We start from the raw sequence: 20,083 nt of genomic DNA, 5'->3' as shown, positions 1-20,083 counted from the left end.
TGGTCATTTTTTTGTACATCCGCCGTGACGCATTGTACAAACGTGAAATGAGATAGAAAAGGAAAGAAAAGAGAGAAAGGAGAGGCATGCCAAAGCTCTGCTAGGGTTTACTTGGGGACCATTTTGAGAGTATTTTGAAGGCTACAAACACTCAATGTAAGTATCATACTCATTAATCTCCCCTTTTGTTCCACATTTATGAGTTTATGATTAAGATTTAATAGTGAAAGTGAGATTTCAGTCCATATAGGTTATAAGCCTGAATTTGTTGACTCAAATGGAATTAATAGGGATAGATTAGAGTATTTAAACCTAGGTATGATGAGTTTTGGTGTCTTTGGTTGTTTGGACAACATTAATGTCCGAAAATCTCATTTATTGTAGGTGGTTGGAAGTTTGTGATGCCATTAATGGGGATTTAATAGCTCATTAATGTTATTAAGGGCTAAAGGTAACTATTAAACCCAATGGTTAGGCTCCACCCCTTGTAAAGCGGAGGTTGGAAAATTTAGAAGTAGAAATTAAAGGTTTAAATGTTTGAGTTTGTTATGTTGATGGAATTCAAGTTGGTTGATTATAATTTTGGCTCTTGGTCACCTATTGGAGTGGAATTTAAGCTTGAAAGCTAATTGATTGAGGGATAAACCTTTGACCTCTCAAAGGTTTGAGGTAACCAAGGAAAAACTTTACTTTGGATAGTTGTATGTTAATTATTATTGAGTGTAAATGGTGAATGTTAGATGCATGTGATTGATTTTTATGTAAACTATATATATATATATATATATTTCATTGAGTGTATGAAAATGCTATTTTTGACTTGAAAGCACAATATGCAAAGTCAAGAGAGTTTTAACTATGAATATTGTTATTGTTGTTGAAAGATGTAAGTGATGAGGTATAGAGGTAGTTGATTGTTAATGAAAAATGAATTTTTGAGAAAAGGGTGAGAATACGCACTGGGTAGCACAAGGTCGTGAACCCAACGTGGTTGTGATAATAGTGAGTAAATGAAAGCGAAAAAGTAAACTCAATTAAGTAATGATTATGGCATGATCAATGGCGGGAGTTCGCCTAGGGATTTAGGAGTAGAGAAAATTTATATAATAATTAGGCTACCCTCCGGTGCACGGGGGCTATAGCCTTGTCCTACTGTTTGTCGAGGGACTGTTCCATAATTTGTCAAGGGACTAAAACTTAGCTATCTACACCGGTTCAATGAGGAGAATAGCCTAGGGTATGAGACACCTCAGGGATTTGAGAATGGCAGAAGTCGTGGTCTGAGAGTAAGTCTTGTGATCTTTGACTGGGTCATATCTCACAATTAGTGAGCTTGGGTAGTTCAGTCACACGGACGGAGCTCTAATCAGTGTTATAGCCCACGGTTTTAGTCTGAGAAAATAAGGATGATATAAGGTTGGTTGATCATTGTCTAAGTAAATATATGACATGTCACACATGCTAAGTGGCGGCAAGTCGCAAGAGTATGGGTCTTGTCACACATCTGAGAATATGGAGACAATGCGCCTAGTTATGTGAGTAAAAAAGTTATAGAGTGATAAATGATAAAATGTGATATATGAGGACATGTTTTATAAATTTGATCTCCTTGTGCATGTATTTGTTTTATAATTGATATATAACTGCATAGGATAGGGTTAACCTTAGTTACTGAGTGGCTAGATTCACCCATCTTATTTAATACTTTTCAGGCTCTAGCTTTGGTGTTGAGAGGGAGAAGACTAAAAAGGCAGGGAATTAGTATATTCCTACTGTATGCCTCTAGTTTAGCTTTAATTGTGTAATAGTATATGGCTTGCTAATTTTAAGATGCATATTATCTCACTTGCATTTTTTGGTTGTTGAAAATGTTAGAATTATATTTTAGACCCTTAGTCTTTATGTATTTTGTCATATATATATGTTTATAGGGCTAAAATATTAGTACAAATGTAGAAATAAAGTTTTGAGCATGTTTTGAATTATTTGAGTTAAATGCAATGCTAATTTGCCTCCCCTTTTGTTTTTGATAAATTGGAGTTGAGAAGTGAATTTTAGTTATAATGTTATTTTGATATTTATGATGTGTTGTACTGGTAGTCCTAGGTTCATTGGACATGGTCCACGTGTTAAGAAAAGCTTTTAGCATTTGTTGAGAGTTTTGGACACCCATTTTGTGTAAAAGTGTTGAAAAGTGGTTAAAATATGTTTAGGTGTTCAACTTTCTAGTGTGATTTGTTTTGGAAGTAAAACCCATGTCATTAGTTAGTACCAGGAAAAGAGTTTTCTGTACACACCCAGATCACGTCATTCGGACGTCGGACAGAGAATCGAGGTGAGTCAGAAGTTCCCCTGATTCTACTGTCAAATGACAGCAGAACCAGTGAAATTTTGTGCAACACACCATGGCACAGAGTACGTCCGTTGCAGTGCATTACTCTGTATTTCAGTGCATAATTTGTTTTCAACCATTTTTGACCCCTTTCACTTTTCTGAGGTATCTCATGCTTTTGAAACTTATTTTTACTCTGATATGAAAAGGTTTTGATTAATTTTTTTAACTCGTTTCCATTTAAAAAACTTCAGATCCTTTCCTTTTGAATTAAACTTTGGTAATTACTCTACAGAGTTGATCCTTTGATTACCATGGGTTTTATTTGTTAAATGTGTTTAGTGGAGTGAGAGTATTACAAATACCAAGGCCCCCTCTCTTCTTATCCCTATAAACCTTATCCTAAGAAATAGCATGAATCTTCTTCGTTTTAGTCGTTGAATCACATAAGAAATCCCAAGACTTCTTTTCCACTTCCTCACGAATAAACACAAGGAATAAAGCAGTTTGCATAGGATATAGGAATAGCTAACAAGATGGAGGAAACTAAGGTGCTTCTACCTATAAAGGAAATATTATTTGCCTTCCATCCACTTAGCCGTGACTTCACCCTATTAACCACATAATTGTAAGTGTTCCTAGTCACACACCTATGATGCATAGGAACACCAAGGTATTTTCTCAAATTCGAAGTGAAAAAGACACCCAACAGCTCGCTCAATTGTTGCATTCTTGAAGTGAAAAATGATGCATAGGAACAATTGTTGCTAACTTTTTACTCTGATGCCACACAGAATTTCTCTTAGCATTTATTAATGACCTCAACTTGGTCAAACATTGCTTCTGCAAGGATAACATGATCATCAGCAAAGAACAAATGTGAAAGAGGTTTTTTATTGAGCCTGATAGGTCTCTAGTTTTCTTTTCCAATCTCATCTTGAATTAAATGTGCCAAATTTTCAATGCAAATGATAAAAAGAAATAAAATCACCTTTTCCAATCTCGTCTTGAATAGTATTGAAAAAATATATTTAACAAAACCTTATTTTTGTTCATTTGTCTTCTATTTTGGAACACCAAATTAGCTCCAAAATTGTTTTATAATTTGGGATAGAGGTAGTAGCTAAAAAAATAATAACTATATTTTAGATCAAATAAGACTTTTAAAAAAAATACCTTATATTATGAATAGGAGAGGGTATATTTTTGAATTTTCAGTTAAAAGGGAAAGGGAAAAAAAAAGAGTCCAGCTTCATGTGAAATGACACCATTTTAGGGGTGAAGCAGGCAACGGATAGAGGAGCTTGGAGTTAGCGTCCAACAGGACAAAGGATCCTTAGAAACTGATTACGCTTAAATAAATCACAGAGAGAAAAGGCAACTTAATGTCATCATAGAATCATAGATAATGAATCATTTAAGCAGAAGTTAAGAGAAGTTTCCAATCCTTAGTTCAGACCAGAAGAAGAAGAGTCACTGTTTTCTAGTTTATATAAATTAAAGAGATGAAGATCGTCCAGTCATAATGAATGAATAATGACATGCAACAGAAAAGGGTAACTGCGTTATTTCTTTGCTTTCTGGCTTTAACATGATTAAGATAATGACCTTCCCATGAGACAATGGTCAGTGGAGAGTTGCCGACAAGCCGCACCGGAACCCTCAAAATGTGCTTCTCCCATGCTTCTCCTATACTACGTTTTTTTGGGCCAAACTTTACCTGTTACTTGTACAATCTGTGTGTATGGTAGAAACCAATATTTTACATTCATAGCATGGATTGTTTTTATTATTTATAAATATTATTTTATTAAAAGTAAACATATTCGAAATACAGTCAAACTTTCTCTTGAAAAGAATTTAAACTTGAATACGTCACATTGTAACGACACCCAATTCCATTAGTGTTCATGGAATTGAATTTGATTATATTTTACTTATTTGGCTGCAAGTGTTTTTATTTTCTATTTTTTGGCTAACGGTTGCAGTAGTGTTTTGTTGGAGAGGATCCTCTGATCCGACATCTCCCACATCTTCTCGGCCTTGGCTTTGTTTAGGATCTCGGTGGTTTGTGTTTATATTTGTTCTTCAGTTTCATACAAACTATAAAGGTGTTATTCTTTCCGTAAAAGAGAAAAATAAAATAGAAGCATCAGAATTCAGAAATCGCACATTATTTTATTAATTAATTAAATAATATTCGATAATTCCAAAATTATAGGACTTTAGATGAAGTTTTTATATCATAAAACTAAATAAAATATCCTGCGGCAGCACCAGCCGATGCCCATGACAAAAGTACAAAACTGTAAGTCTGACATCTTTTATTATTAAATATTAATTCAAAAACATGCACTAGACACTCATTATCGTAATTTTCAAAGGTCTCTTATTATTCACGTAAAACACCCCTTAATCCTATTAATAATTAAGAAAAAATACAGAAGTGGTAATCTTTTCGTTATTATTTTTAATCAACGCCAGGAGACACCATGAATCGAGATCACGGTCTTCCTCGGTAAACTTTCTTGCAAACAGAGCTAGGTTTCTGGGCAGGCGTGCACAGCTGTGAACTTGCCGGGCAGCTCTGCAGACAATTATCACCGAAGCTGCCGGAAAGTGATGCCCCACCGTTACCGGAGAAGAAGCCAGCCGGCGGCTTCCCCATCAGGAAGTTCCCGTCCAGGAACAGCCTTCTCATGGACTTGCTCTGGCTGTACTCCAATGGGATCGTGCCACGTAGCGAGTTGTACCGGAGTGACAAAAACGACAGCACAGGATACGCGGCGAAATTGGCGGGCGCGAAACCTTGGATCTTGTTAAATCCCAAATTAACCGCCACGAGGTCGCTGTTACCTCCGACGGGTCTCGAGATCTCGACGCCGGTAAAGCTATTGTTCGCCATATCAACTTGCTGAAGCGAAGGTAATTGAAAGAACCAAGCCTCAATTTTGCCGGCGAGCATGTTCTCGCTGAGCTCAACCACCTCCAATTGGTGTAGCTTCTCGAACGTAAATTTACTGAGAGACCCGGATAACAAATTCCCCTTCAGCGCGAGTTCGATCAGGGTCGGTGGAAGCAACTTCGGGAGAGGCCCGGTTAGCTTGTTGAAACTCACGTCGATTCTTCTCAAGCCAGCAAGCGAAATCATGGAACTCGGGAGAGACCCGGACAGGGAGTTGTGTGAGAGGTCGAGACTCTGGAGCGATTGAAGGTTAATTATGGAAGGAGGGATAGAGCCAGAGAAGGAATTGGATCGGAGAGTTAAGGATTGGAGGTTGGAGAGGGAGGAGAGAGAGGGTGGGATTTGGCCGGAGAAGGAGTTGTCGGAGAGGTCCAAGGTGATGAGCCGGGTGAGCTGGGAGACAAGTGAGGTGAGCGAACCGGAGTAGCCGGCCGGGTCGAGGGTAATTTGAGTGACGCGAGTGGAGTCAGGGGAGCAAGACAGGCCACAGACGAAGGAGCTACGGCGAGGGAGAGAGCAAGGATCATCGGTGAAGTTCCAGGAAGCTAAGCAGGAAGAAGGAGGGATAGAAGACGGAGTAATAGAGGCTTTGAAGGCTTTGAGGGCTTGGAGGTCTGAAGATAGAGTGCGTGCTTGAAACAGAGAAAGGTGTGCAAGGAGAATCAGAAAAAGGAAGAGGTGTTGCAGAAATGAAGAACATGTTCCCATTCCCAGATCTCACGAGGATTTCAGGAAAACAGAATGGTGTGAGAGGAAGAAACGGAAAGAAAAGGAGGAGGGAAGTGGGAGTTCTAAAGCAGAGAAGAAAGAGTGTAATGAATGAAAGAAGGAAAGAAAGAAAGGATTTTTTGGAGACAGTGGGTTGACCAAATGGTTGCAGAAGATAGGTTGGTTTTGGCTGGGCTAGCGATGCAGCACTAGAAGCTGCAGAAAATTAACGTACGAGCACAAAACTGTAGATTTCTTGTGGCAGCAGGATGGACGAGCTTGATTGGGTTTATTGTTCCTGAACTTGGATGGAGAGGCTTAGTATTTAAATCACTGAAAAAATTAGTCACTTTGATAAAAAATATAAAATATTTTTAATTAAAATTTATATTTTAATAAAATAATTATTTATTTTTAAATTAATCTTATCTTTTTATATTTAACTCCATTAAATATTCTATAATAAATATAAAATTATTTAATATTTTTAAAAAAAGATAATGATTATATCTTAAAAGATTAAAAATATTTTATATTTTTTAATATTCAACTCTTCAAAAAATATGTTATATTTTTGAATTGAGGGAGTACAATTTTGTTTCTAGAATTACCCTTCTTTTTTGAATTTTTGATTTTTTTTCCATCATATCTTTATTCATTAGTTTTCAGTCAATAATGTTGTGAATCTTTTGCTTGTAACCCAATTTACTCCAATAAAGTCATTTGAGGAACTTAAAACTGAGCCAACAAAAGAGGATTGGTGCTCCCAATTTCGTTTACGGGAAATTATTTTGCAAGTTCTGATTGTTTTACATAATTTTCTATTACGTTTTTATTGTTTATTTTGTTTTAATCAGTTTAATCAATTAAATATGTCAATCCCTGATTATTAAATTTTTTTTAATTTTCTCTTTTAAAAAATGAAGTTAATGACTTCTTTATATTTATTAAATTATTATATAATTTTACAATTAATTTCAGAATTTTTATAATTCAAAATTCATATAATTAGGTTATGTGTTTTAAATAATTTTTATAGATAAAATTTTCATTAGACCATAATAAAAATGTAAGCATTGTATTATATCAATTTTTTTAAAAAGTCAATATTCATTAATAATTTTAATTTTTAGAGAGTAATACATTTAATTAACCAAATTATAAAGACTTGATGAAAACAAAATAAATTATAGGGACCTAATTTATAATTGAAAAAAAAAATTAGATAGACATATGGATCAATTCTCCCAATTTAAACTCTATTGTGGATATGGATATTTTGTTAATAAGAGTACACGCAATTACTGTAGCTTGTAGTGTTTTAGGAATGCATTTTGAATTGTGAATATACTTATTTTGATTTTAACAACTCTTTGAATATAATCTATCTTTTTTCTTAAAAATGTTATTATAAATTTGGTTTGTTAAAGCTGTAGTTAGTTAATGATTAAGTTGGTAACAATATCCTGTAATTTTCAAAAAGTTGGTACTCTAACTAACTTGATTCCCAATCCCAATTCCTGCTAATTTAATTCATGTAAATAATAACACTTGCTAATCCAACCACTAGAATCTAAAGTAGGTAAATGAATGACTACCTCACGCTCTGTATTTTATACATGTAAATGTTGTATATGCATCCTCTTTGGGAAGCAAGAATTATATAATTCAAATTCACGAGTTTTCAAATTGAATCCGAATCGTTTTTAATAAGAGAACACAATTTAAAAAAGGGGATAAAAATATATATATGGAATCTTATTTGCGTGAATCAATGTCTCCTATCTCTAATTTTCTTCATCATTTCCTTCAATCACTGAAGATTTAGTTTATTTAAAATTAGTCCATTAAAACACCCACTTAAGGAAGACAAAAATGGAAAAAATCATGATTGAATGCCTTGGTTAATTAAGAAGAAATTATTAGGATTAATATCAGAACCGACAGAGATAAAATCTTACCATATCACAAGCACAAGCACATGCTCTTGTCCTTTTACCCAAATATGTCTCTGATTATTTGTGAAATTAGGCACACAATGTGTCATTAAGGATCCCATCAAAAAAAGAAGGGGGAAAAAAAGGAATATATATATATATATATATAAATTGAAGCTGTGCTGTTGTCCTTGACAACAACTTCAGTCTAATCCTTCATAATATCTTGTTCATATATCAGCCATCCATCCTCTCCCAACTATATTCTGTGGTGTAGGGTCTCTGTTTTTTCATTTTTTTTTTAAAGCCAATAGATGGATTGTACAAGTTATTAAAAATGCCTCAAAAAAAAAAAGTATGGTTAAGAGCCACCAAGAGCTGTCAGATGCAAGTTTGATGGATTTTGCATTTAATCCCTTTTTCGCCTCTTCGGCTGAAAGGGATTGGCTTTTTGTTCACAAAAAGATTAGAAAGCATGACGAGTTCCAAGTAGTCACACCCTTTCATAATTACATGATTTTAAAGAAAAATTATAATTCACGCTAGAAGTGAAATCCATATATTTAAGGCTTGTCGTATAAAGGGAAAAAACATAACAGAACATTTGTGATAATTAGTGTGGGGTCATGGCCCACAGCAGAATTGTACATTGTTGAAGAGCCAATGAAGACCTTGATAGAGGCCTTGCCCAGAGATTCCTGAAGCACTCTGAATGTACCTGCACCGTCCAACCATTCAATTTTGCTGGTACTAACTAAATTGAGATAAAAGAGTGAAAATAATGTTTTGATCAAATAGTTGGCAATTGGAAGGGAGATAATAGGTGGCTAAGTAAGCCTAAGCCATACCAAGTACGATGTCGAAGACAGTGCAGGCCGAGTTTATCAGCGACCTCATTAACAGTCATGGCACCTTCAACGTCTTGCTTGCTGGCCAACACAAGAAGTATGGCAGTGCGTAGTTCAAACTTCAACACAGTACAATAATACACGAGTCAAATCCAACGACACACACACACACACAAGACAGATTACACGGTATTCTTAATCTTAACCTTGGCAAGCAGACTCACATCACTTAGAATATTATGCAGTTCACAGCGAGCTTCCGAGATTCTTCGTTTGTCATGGCTGTCCACCACAAAGACCAGTCCATGTGTATTGTGCAAGTAATGTCTCCATAAAGGTCGAATCTGTTAACGTAACTAAGTCATCGATCATCATCTTAAATAAATCGAAATTAACCTACAAGGCATTATTCCTGTGTACATTTAGTTTGTTCCTCTGTCAATATTCATGTCATACGATTCACGAGACCTGACCTAATCAAAGTGGTCAACTTTAAAATTATATTCTAGTACCTTGTTCTGTCCTCCAACATCCCAGAAAGTAATGCGAAAGTTTTTGTACTCCACACACTCTACGTTAAAACCTGGTCCATATATCAGCAAAGGACTATCATTTCTGATGAATGCTATACAAGTGGCATTGCATGTAAATGTTGAGAAAACTTGTATTCCTTTTTGCGGAATTTATTGACTTGGCTTGGCTTAGTCACCTCACTATTAAAAAAATTAAAATTAATAAAGGATATTTAACGATGAATCTTTAATCCATCATTAATTATAAGTATTAGTAATGGAAATTTTGTGACGGACTGAAATCTATCACTAATTACATAAATTAGTAATGGAAATAGGATATCATCACATTTTAATCAAATTTTATAAATTTAATGATCGATTTAAATTCATTACTACTTTCTGCCACTAAATTTTTATATTAGTAAAAAAATTAGAAAAATGAGGTCAAATATTTTATAAAAATAAATAATTTATAATATATATAGAGAGGTTCACATAAAAAATCTTTAAACTTATCAAATTAAATAATTACACAAAATTTTTTTCTTATTATAAGTAAAATATATAATATAAAATGATATAAAAATAAGAAATATTTTTCTTTTATTATGTAAATTTAAATATAAAATAAAATTTTTACCATGTGAAATTTTTTTAATTATAACATAGATAATATAAAACGATACATACAAATATTTATTTTCATAATATATATTATTTAGTATTAAATAATATATTTATTAACTAATAATAAATATTGAATTATATATTTATGTGTTAATGTGTATATGATAATATATATTATCAATATATTTAAATAATAATATATTAAATGTATAAAAAATAAATTTAAGTTAAATATATGTGTTAAATTAAGTAATATATATTAAATTTATTATATTAAGAATGAAAGGTCATTCCAACTCAACCAGTGACAAAACTTTATTAATTAGTGATAAATATTTTCTATTATTAAATTAGTAACAGATTTTTTTTGATAACTAAATTAGTGACATCATATTCGTAATGAAAATTAGTGACGGATCACCAGTCATTAAATATAAAATTAATGATAAAATTTGCTTAGTAACAGATTTGTCCGTTATTAATTTCAATCTTTATAAGACAAGGAGAACATACATACCGATGGTGGGTATGGATCTGAGGGTTTGCCCCAGCTTGAGCTTGTAGAGAATGGTGGTCTTGCCTGAAAAATCAAGACCCAGTATCAGAATCTTCAATTCACACTTGTACAGGAAGAACCTCTTTCCAAGTCGAGATATGATCGTACCCATGAGATGAAGAAAATTCTGAGGTGAAAGATTACTCCTTTATACATGAAGGAGAAGATGCGGAGAAGAGAAAGCGAGCATGGCTAGGAAGGAACAAGAAAGAACCAGAGGCACACGATTCCCAATGCAAGTTAGGAATAAAGTGCGAATTTATCTTCAACGTGCAATCTTCAAAACTGTTCGCATTAAGCAACGGAACATCATATTCTAAAGAAGGCTACGCTTTTGTAAGTTCAAATCTGGAGTACTTATCATTTATCAAACACGTCATGTCTAATTTGAAGTTCAACTTCAGAAAAGCCTGCAGGCGCTTGCAGTTTCCTTAATCCATACTCCTCCCAAAGTTGATCCTCCAAGAAAATATTATGCTTCAATTATTCGGGTATTTGTATTATCTCCAATTCAGCTTTTATAGATTCATCCGTTTGATTCAAATGTAAAAATACACTTTTTTTGAAGGAAAAAAAAAGGCAATGTTTGGTTGGAAGAAAGTGAAAAGGAGGGGAGGAGAGATTCTAACAAATTACTCTAGTTTTTAAAAATGATTACTTGGATTCCTTAGAATCTCTTCTCTCTTCCGTTCCCCTCCATCCAATCACTAGGATATAATTAGTTTTAATGTTAAGAGGGGGGGGGGGGCAGTGGGGAACAAAAACACTTCATTTCTATTTTGTTCAGCATTGTAATTTTAAAATACTTTATACAATTTTTTTCAAAAAGAAAATTTTTATATGCAACTTTTTTTCGGGCATTCTAATTGTAAAATACATAATACTGCATCGTCTGATTCAAAAAAGAAGAAGAAGAAGAAGAAGACAACCCCTTGAGCCTTGACATTTCATTAAACTGATACACCATGGAAAATTAAACAGTAAAAAGTTTAAAAAACAAAGGGGGGGAGATTATAAACTACAGCCTGGATTGGATGAAAAGAAGCAAATAAATACAGAAGCCTTGTTATGATTCGAAACTTCCAATCCCTTTCTTTGCCACAAAGCAATTAGACAACCAACAAGGGTAAAATTTCATCCTAAAAAACCCCGACTTACGGAATTTACATGCAATGGCTATGAGAACTCTAAACAAAAGTGACTAGTTCTTTGAGGCTGATTGGAAGATGAAAATTGCAGTCAGAACACCAACCAAGGCTGTCACTCCCAAGGCAACTGTAGGCAGCGGAGCGGTGAGCCCAAAGTTCTGCGTAATTAAAGATACAAGAATATAAGTATTCTTTTGGAACCATAGATTCAACTAGTAATCATTCGCTGCATCACTTGCATAGTTGAATTCACTTGAATGGGTGGGAGGGGCATAGGGGTAAGAAGGGACTCCACAAAGAAGTCATATGGTTAGTTCTACTTGACTTGGTCTTACCTTTAGTTTATATGCACCAGAAATAGCACGTGAAATAGTATACATATCACAAGGCACTTGAATTTGGTCGCCAAACTGTTCAAAAAAGTTAATACTAGTACGAAAGGGAGCCAATAGCCAGCGGCTTATGATTCATTTACTGGTGCAAATAACAAGTAGTCCCACAGCTAAGACGGAGGATGCCAATCAAGTTATTCATTCTTGAAGACCAAATATTCCATTGAGAGTGGTTGTTCAAGTTAAAAGATGAATTGGATAGCCACATCTTGCAGCTATCTTCACTTTTAAAATCATTGAAGGGATAACAAGATCATTACACAGGTCAATCTGCATATGTCTTCATATTTTTGTTGGGAAAAATTGTCTTCACTTTCTGGAAGCGATAATCAGGTTATAAAAGGTAGGCAGCTGCTAAGAATCCCTTTCATGGCGTAAACTAAAGTCATGCAAGGCTCATAAGATAGACATGGGCATGATGCATTGTTTTTTTCCCTGCTCATTTCTGCCGTGATTAAACATTACCTTAGCCATGCTATCAAATGAAAGTGACCGGCTAAGTGCAGTATAATAAGTCATACCTCAAGGAGTCCCTTCCCTGTAGCAATTTCAACAGTAATGGCCACTGCAAAGCCAACCATAGCTGCCCGGCCTAACCACACATCCAAACTGTTCCCTCCTTGGGTACTTTGTTCACACCTTATTGAAACAGGCATTGCTTTGCAAGCAGGCTGCCTTGCATAACTTCTTCGAATCACTAGAAGCAAAGCCAAATATCAGTGCCATTTAGCTCACTATCTAAATAGCTGGCATGTTATATTTACGTTGTTTAGCACCTTCTCACGCTCAACCAAAAAGGGAAAAGCGTATTTGAAAGTACATCTATGTTTCAGATGGCCAGCTAACTCACAATTTCATCTAAATATCTCCATCCATCACTTCTGACCAGCTAACTCACAGTTTCTTCTAAAAACTTGTTATCACAAGATTGAAAGCATTTTTCCCTAAAATGAAGATAAACGCTGTTGGAATTAATTTATAGTTGAATGCTAGAAGTATGCTGATTAGACTATAATACTAGCTGAAAATATGTTGTAAGTAGGGCTATAATTAGTAAGTTTGATGACTTCACTTTTACTATTTGCCTATGAATACAGGGTCTCAAGTGGATTGGAATGACCACTTTTCCAACAAAGGGTTTTCTCTATATTCCACTTATCAGACTTTACAAATTAGCGAAAGGAAGGAAGCTGTTTCCTAGGGGCTAGGGTAATCCTATGCGACAAAATCCATAAGCAATATTCTTCCAATTTGAAGGTCAGCACTACAGCACATTATGTAAAGTGTAAATTACCTCAAGATACTTCATTTCAATTTCAAACAATTGACGCATTTGATTGAATCAGAAAAAAATCTTCAAAAGAAATAATGGTAAACCCAAAGTTGTTCAGATGACAGACGGCATAGTTTTCCCAAATGCAAGGGGAGGGAAACAAATTAACAAGTAGCAAAGCAATAATTCTTACACAGAGGGGAACCAGAGGCAAAGGAAGTTCCTCTGGGAACGAAATTGGATCGGGGAAAACGACGAGAAGGAGAGGATTTGAGTGAGCTGAAAGCACAAACATCTGCTGAATAATTGATGAATTATAGTTAAATATGAATATTTGGGACCAGAATTAACGCCAAGGGAGAAATCGAAATGGGATACCGCGTATAGAGACGGAGAAAGAAGCAGAGACTTGAGCAAGGGCCATGGAGGCTGCTATTCTTGGGAGTGAACCGAAACTAAGCAGTGCTCAAACTTCTGCTTTTATCTTCTACTTTTGTGGGTATGGCGACTGAGTGGGCAATGCTAGCTACTTCTCGTTCCAAGATGACCATTCATATTTCAGACCATGGAGACAGACACGTGGCCTTGTAAGCCTAGTTGTGAATTTTGTTTAGTGAAGTACTTCCTGCTTATCCGAAGCTTTCTTTTTTTCTTTTTTTTTTTTTGGCCTGAATTACCCGAGGCCTTCTCTTTAGACATTTTATATAGAATGTTAATGATTATTTTTTTAATATTATCTTTATTTAAATTTATTAATTAAGAAAAAAATATAGGATGAAGGTTAATTTTATCCTGAAATATGTACGAAATATCACAAATAACTTTAACTCAAGTAAGTATCTTTTTTATCTTTTAACAATAGAAATTTATTCATCGGTACCCTGACATTAAATTGTTCTGTTATTTTGTCATGAAGGTCCTACATTTGATTTTTTTAATATATTATTATTACAAAACATTATATTATGGGTCCCACCATGTTTTATATTTTTTATAATATAAAAAAATACTCTCCATCTTTGTCTCTCTTCCCTTGATCCCCACTCTCCTTTGTCTCCTTCATTTCATCAAAGAGAATGCTCACCAACATCCTCGACATAGTGCCATACTTATTGTCCTCAAAACTTTCTTGCTCCGGTTCTAAAGCAAGCAACTTAGGTGGAAGGTGATGAGTTTCAGTTGACTTTAACATGGGACTCCTAATCCTGGTGACATTGACAACATACATTGACAAGATACTGGACACATATGTTATGGTTTTATTGTGCAAGATAATGGCGAGAGTCCCTGACTTTGCTTGTGCTCATGAACACTAAAGTAATGTTGTCAAAATTGGACCGGACCGGACGGTCCGACCGCCAATCGTTGAAGAAAACGATCCGATTTAACCAATCTGGCATTTGACTCTGGTTGAACCGGCCGGTTTTGAAAGAACTGACTTTGACCCGGGAACTGGACCTGGGTCAAACCGGTTCAAAGCCAAAAAAATTAAAAAAAAAATTAGGCTAAGTTGTTTAGATTCACAATTTCTCTTCTCTAATCACTAATGCTCTCTTTTCTTCTTTTCTCTAATATCTAATCTCCCCTTTATAGCTCAAACTCAATTTTTAACTTCTCCTCCAATATCTACCTCCAGCTCTAAAGATCTAACCTTTAGCATTGAGATTGAAAGCTTGTGAGTCATGACATAACAGTATGCCTCCAGCTCTAACATTTTCCTTTAAGATCACAAGCTTGTACTGACTAGGTCTAACTCCAATGATCCAAGTATCTAGTTTTTGGGATTGAGATCCCAAGCACTATTAATAAATTAATGTTTTATTTATATAATTGCACATATAAATTTTATTTTTTATTTAATTTTTATGTCACCGATTAGACCGCCGGTCTAACCGATTAAACCGTGAAAATCGCGACCCGTTGCTTTTTCCGATTCGATGTCCGGTCCGAGTTTCAAAACATTGCACTAAAGGATATGCTTTCTCCTCCTTCAGCCACACCTCCTTCAGCTCCTCTCCCCTTCTTCCTTTTTCTTCGTTTATGGCCCCTATAGACATGCCCTTTCCAAAACTTTCATGGCAGTTTCATTCTCTCTACCCATGTCCCATTCCCTTTGATTGAGCTTATCTCCTTCAAATTCTTCTTCTTTATCATCTTCTAACTTCTCTCTCATGCCTAGAAACCCATGAGTCAAGCCTCCTTATACAAGGACACCTCATGTATTGAAGACCTACTTGCTTGAGGCACAATTGACAAACACACGCTTGGGTTTAGCTTGGTCGAGGATGACAGTGAGAGCATAAGTGTAACATCTTAAAAAATTTTAAGACTCAAATTTATTTTAAAAAAATAAACAAAAATAAAATAAAATATCTATAATTAAATTAAAATTTAGAATAATTTAATAGAGGCCCAGAGTTCGAATTTTACTAAGCAAAAGTTTGGTTTTATTTGATTTTTAACTATGGGAAAAATTACCAAAGTTGACCCGGGCTTTTGTGCAATAATAAAAAATGTTGGGCCCTTTCTTGTATTTTTCCCCAAAGTTTTTAACCAGCATTTTAAGGAGCAAACTGATGCAAAAACGTAGAGAAAATGAGAAAGAAAGCAAACGCACAAACGGGAGAGAGAGAGAGAGAGGAAGAAGAGAAGAGAAAGGGAGGGAGTTAGGCTTGGATCTAGGAGTCTTTGCGACCGTTGCGAGCTCGGCTACACGATAGGTAAACTCCCTACTTCAATCCTCTTCTCTTTCTCTTGATTTTCTTCAATTTTTGGAAGAGGAAATTTTTGGATTTTGATCCCAAAGGCTTTATTCTTGTAAGCTTTTGTTTCTTTGGATTCTAGGGAGCATGTTTTGAGTTTCTATATAGTGATCTAATGTTTTGAGTGAATAATTGGATGAAAAGAGGTGTTTTGGGCACAAAATAAACCTTGAGAAATTGGGTTTTTGCTCCTCAATGGTTTAAGCCTATTGATTTAGTTATAATTTTGCTATTTGAGCCCAATAAGATTTAAATTAAGGTTTGGTTTTCATTATAAGGGCTAATGGTGAAAGTTGGTGGCACTAAGTAAAGGTTTTTAATTGATTAAAAAAATTATATAAATTGAAAATTAGCCTAGTGATGGCTAATAAATGGTTTTGGTGGTTAAGTGATACTATGTGAATGGTTGGTTTAATATATGGACCATTAGGGTGGATTATGACTCATTGACCTAAGTTGTATGGTATAAGTTATAGTCTTCATTAATACTATTTGTCATGATAAGTGATGTGGATCACTTATATGTTGTAGAAAATTGTTGGTGGAACTTATTGAGAAGTAAGGAACAAGCCGAGCCCTATTTTGTACAAGGGGAACCCTTTTAGTACCAAAGGGTTGAGGTAACAGGGAAATTTATATTTCTTATTACTTTGTTTTAGCTATTCTTGAATAAATATTACTAGTTATCATGCATTACATGTTTTAAAAGATTAAATGTGCTTTATAAGGGGTTATGGGGTACTACTTTGATTATAGTGCAAATATGTTTTCTAATTGTTTAATAACAATGTTTTTATGGAAATGAGATTTATAAATATTATACTACTTTAGAGTGTTGAATGGTCAATACTCAGGAAAGGTAGACAAGAGTAAAAGGCATGATCTCGGTGGGAGTTCACCAATGAGAAGGTGTGGATTTTTGATATTCTATGGCACACTGTCAGTACTCAGTGTTGTCTTACGTATTGTGGGCTCAGTGCACTAAAGTGGTTAGTGTATTGAGTGTTCGACACCTCTCAGTGGGGGAGGGAATCCGACATATGAAGTGTGAGGTTGAGTGCCTAGGCCAAGGTAGCCCTCACATGGAGAGTAAGTCGGGCTGGCACTGGGAGGGAGTTAGCTTTGACTGCTCAGGATTTACGTCGAAGGGGCATAAGCGGTTTGGTGGATTAGATCATGCCTTAGATTATGTTTTGTGCCTGTGGAGGTACAAGTAGGTATAAGGTTTACCTGCGAGTTAAAGAGTGTCAGGGGGCATTCTGTTGGTCATGAAAGGCCATACCGGCCTAGGTCATGCATTCATGCATTTTAAATGGCTAAATTATATACTATGTTGAATTTATTATTCATTTATTTAATTATGGCTTACTTTGTAATAATCAATATAGATTTCACTGTTACTGAGACTGTGGTTGTCTCACCCCTTTCTTTTTAATATTCTAGGTCCAGGCGAAGGATCCAGTGGTGGACGAGGAAAAGAGAAAAGCTAGGGGTTTGCTTGTGATTTGTAAAGAACTGCAACCCCTTTCTTTTGAGCAAATATATTGTAATGTATTTAAGATTAGGGTACCAGTAGGATATGATTATGTGTGTGTGTGTGAATATGTGTGGATTGTGTGCTTGTGTATGAATTTTTGTCTGTTTGCAGACTTGTGGCTAGGAAACTTGGTTATGGTGTGTGGTTTTGATGGATTTACTTAGTAGACCAAGTTTCTATTACAAGCAGATCTTTATTTTGATATATATGTGATTTTATAAGCAAATGCAAAGTGGTTGCATTGCAAATGGTGTGCTATGGGAAAACATACAGCTTGGATAGAGAAAGTGGGTGCGTGGGCCCCACAAGGAGCTCTGAGCCAAGTGAAAATGTTTAGCATATGTATTTATATAAATACATGGTATTTGGATTGATTTGTGACCACTCTTGTATGATTTGTGCATTTTGGGGGTTTAGGGTCCATTTTAGGAAATGGCACCCGGGTGGTCAAATTTTGATGTATGGGGGTTTTCCATCATTTGAATGTTCTATCAAGTGTTTTTAATCTTATTTGACGTGTCCAAAGTGTTTCCACAGGTTTGTGACCATTAGGATGGGATTTGGACAATTTTGAAAATGGTTTTTACCAAAAAGCTGCACTTTTGCATCCGGGTGTCCAAATCTTAATCCGACCGTTGGATTTCTCTAAAATTTGGGTCACAAGTAAAACCTTTTATAAGCTTCGTGTGGGCTTTGGAATCACGTAGATCGGATATCGGACAGAGAAACGACGCATTCCGGAATTTGGTCTGGAGGTGCTGTCATGACAGCATTAAATTGCTGTCATGACAGCTACAGTGTTGATTTTGTAACCTGCACAAAATTCAATCCGTCTGTTGGATCTTTTTAAAATTTAGTATGCTAATAGTATTCTTTAAAAGTGACATGTGGGCTTTGGAATCACTCCGATCGGAGGTCAGATGATGAAATGGTGCACTCCGGAAGTTGGTCCGGAAGTGCTGTCATAACAGCTTTCTAGCTGTCATGACAGCAAAAATAGTCAATCTTTTAACATGTCTAATTTTTAATCCGACCGTTGGATCTTTTTAAAATTTGGTACACTTATAGTACCCTTTGAATGTGACGTGTGAGCTTTAAAATCACTTCAATGGAGGTCGAATGACGGAACACCGCCTCCTGGAAGTTGGCCCAGGAGGGCTGTCATGACAACAATAAATTACTGTCATGACAGCATCTTTTTATTCTATTTTCGTCTAACTTGCTTCCGTGCGCTATAGGTAGAACCTATAATTATTTTTAAGGTTTTAAATGATTTATTTCTTAAGTTGGTTAGAGGATCAACTCCTTAACCACACTTAGTTTGTTTGAATTATGTGATTTTTGGATAACACTCAAGTTAAGTGTTACAATAAGTATGTTGGACGAAGTTCATGGTGTGGCTGAATCTAAATCATTGAAGGCTAACGCTGTGAAGGTTCTATTTAAGAATACTGTCATCCGTGACAAAGGCCATTATGGCGTGTCTAGAGATGAGCGACGTTGTTTATCCATTGAAATCCCAATCCTCTTACTCCAACAGGGAGAGAAAGGAGTGAGTGGCAGAGAGAGAGAGCAACATGGAGGAAGAGAGAGAAAGATAGGTTAAAAAATATTAAAAAATACCAACAAGTGAGACACATCAACAGTGGAAGAAAGGGATTTAATCTCAGGGGTACAGAGATTCAAATTTTAAAAGTTAAAAGATAAAATTGATTTATAGTTAAATTTATGAACATTTTAATCCTTAATCCAAAACTATAATTCAATTTTAAATTTTTTATTTAAATAAAAATAAAAATTTATTGTATTTTTAGATAAAAATTAAATTAATAGCTTATCGATCTTTTCTTTTTCCTAATAAAAAAGTTAATGTAACTTATAAGATAGGAGTATATATAGATACATAGATTATTTTGTAATAGTTTTTTTTGTCAAACATTTTTATGTTTATTATAAGAAAGTATCTTAACAAAATAATTCTATTTCTAGTTCTCTCAATTCTAAAATTATATTTTAATGCTCTTCGTTTCAATTTTGATAAATTATTTATTGACTTAATTCTCGTTAGATGTACTACAGATATTATTTTAACTTTGGAAACTATTTTCAAGATATTAAAATATTACTTATATTAAAAAAAATTTGTTCAAAAACAAAAGTTAATGTCCAAAGAAAGTAAAAATTCATCTTCCCGAATTGACGGTCGTCATCAATAAATAATCCAAGGCAGATAGAGCTCCACGTCCAAAATAAAAAATAGAGTTCAAGAGGCAAATCCAAAGAGAACGATATTTTTGGATTCAGATTAAAAATAGAATAGATTGATAGTGTGACATTACTGCAGAACTTAGATTAAGAACATTCTTTTCTGAATGGACAAATTAAAAATATAAAAACTAAACTGGTTTTATTATTTTTTTAGCCTTTTGGTTCATGACAATATGAGATAAACCCATAATTATTTTGGTGAGGTCGTTGCTAGT

The 20,083-nt window shown here is 34.8% G+C and overlaps 3 protein-coding genes across 3 annotated transcripts; all 3 read right to left on the bottom strand.

The window, feature by feature from the left end:
- Positions 1 to 4,635: 4,635 nt before the first annotated feature.
- On the bottom strand, positions 4,636 to 6,280 carry LOC129296346 (probably inactive leucine-rich repeat receptor-like protein kinase IMK2). The gene has a single exon (XM_054934937.1). It carries the CDS (start codon positions 6,003 to 6,005, stop codon positions 4,836 to 4,838), a length of 1,170 nt encoding a protein of 389 aa, XP_054790912.1. The 5' UTR covers positions 6,006 to 6,280; the 3' UTR covers positions 4,636 to 4,835.
- Positions 6,281 to 8,414: 2,134 nt separating this feature from the next.
- Positions 8,415 to 10,600, bottom strand: LOC129296339 (ADP-ribosylation factor 1-like). The gene is made up of 5 exons (XM_054934930.1): positions 10,450 to 10,600; positions 9,303 to 9,373; positions 9,015 to 9,134; positions 8,791 to 8,909; positions 8,415 to 8,660 (listed from the first exon to the last, which is right to left on the bottom strand). Exons 1-5 carry the CDS (start codon positions 10,598 to 10,600, stop codon positions 8,567 to 8,569), a joined length of 555 nt encoding a protein of 184 aa, XP_054790905.1. The 3' UTR covers positions 8,415 to 8,566.
- Positions 10,601 to 11,405: 805 nt separating this feature from the next.
- Positions 11,406 to 13,837, bottom strand: LOC129296340 (stress enhanced protein 1, chloroplastic-like). Its single transcript, XM_054934931.1, has 4 exons — positions 13,680 to 13,837; positions 13,495 to 13,596; positions 12,550 to 12,725; positions 11,406 to 11,794 (listed from the first exon to the last, which is right to left on the bottom strand). Exons 1-4 carry the CDS (start codon positions 13,723 to 13,725, stop codon positions 11,690 to 11,692), a joined length of 429 nt encoding a protein of 142 aa, XP_054790906.1. The 5' UTR covers positions 13,726 to 13,837; the 3' UTR covers positions 11,406 to 11,689.
- Between the last annotated feature and the right edge of the window lie 6,246 nt (positions 13,838 to 20,083).

This window comes from Prosopis cineraria, unplaced genomic scaffold, assembly GCF_029017545.1.
Source record: "Prosopis cineraria cultivar Desert tree isolate PC_DT_omini unplaced genomic scaffold, ASM2901754v1 PC309, whole genome shotgun sequence".
NCBI classification, from domain to species: Eukaryota; Viridiplantae; Streptophyta; class Magnoliopsida; order Fabales; family Fabaceae; genus Prosopis; species Prosopis cineraria.
This window is presented reverse-complemented; position numbering and strand designations above follow the sequence as displayed.

Coding starts and splice junctions, on each gene's coding strand:
- LOC129296346 (XM_054934937.1), bottom strand. CDS start 6,005: ATGGGAACATGTTCTTCATTTCTGCAACACCTCTTCCTTTTTCTGATT.
- LOC129296340 (XM_054934931.1), bottom strand. CDS start 13,725: ATGGCCCTTGCTCAAGTCTCTGCTTCTTTCTCCGTCTCTATACGCG. Junction 12,726..13,494: donor TGCCTCTGGTTCCCCTCTGT/GTAAGAATTATT, acceptor CTTTGCTTCTAG/TGATTCGAAGAAGTTATGCA. Junction 11,795..12,549: donor CAGGGAAGGGACTCCTTGAG/GTATGACTTATT, acceptor TTAATTACGCAG/AACTTTGGGCTCACCGCTCC.
- LOC129296339 (XM_054934930.1), bottom strand. CDS start 10,600: ATGGGTACGATCATATCTCGACTTGGAAAGAGGTTCTTCCTGTACAAG. Junction 9,374..10,449: donor CAGATCCATACCCACCATCG/GTATGTATGTTC, acceptor TATATGGACCAG/GTTTTAACGTAGAGTGTGTG. Junction 9,135..9,302: donor ATGTTGGAGGACAGAACAAG/GTACTAGAATAT, acceptor TTACGTTAACAG/ATTCGACCTTTATGGAGACA.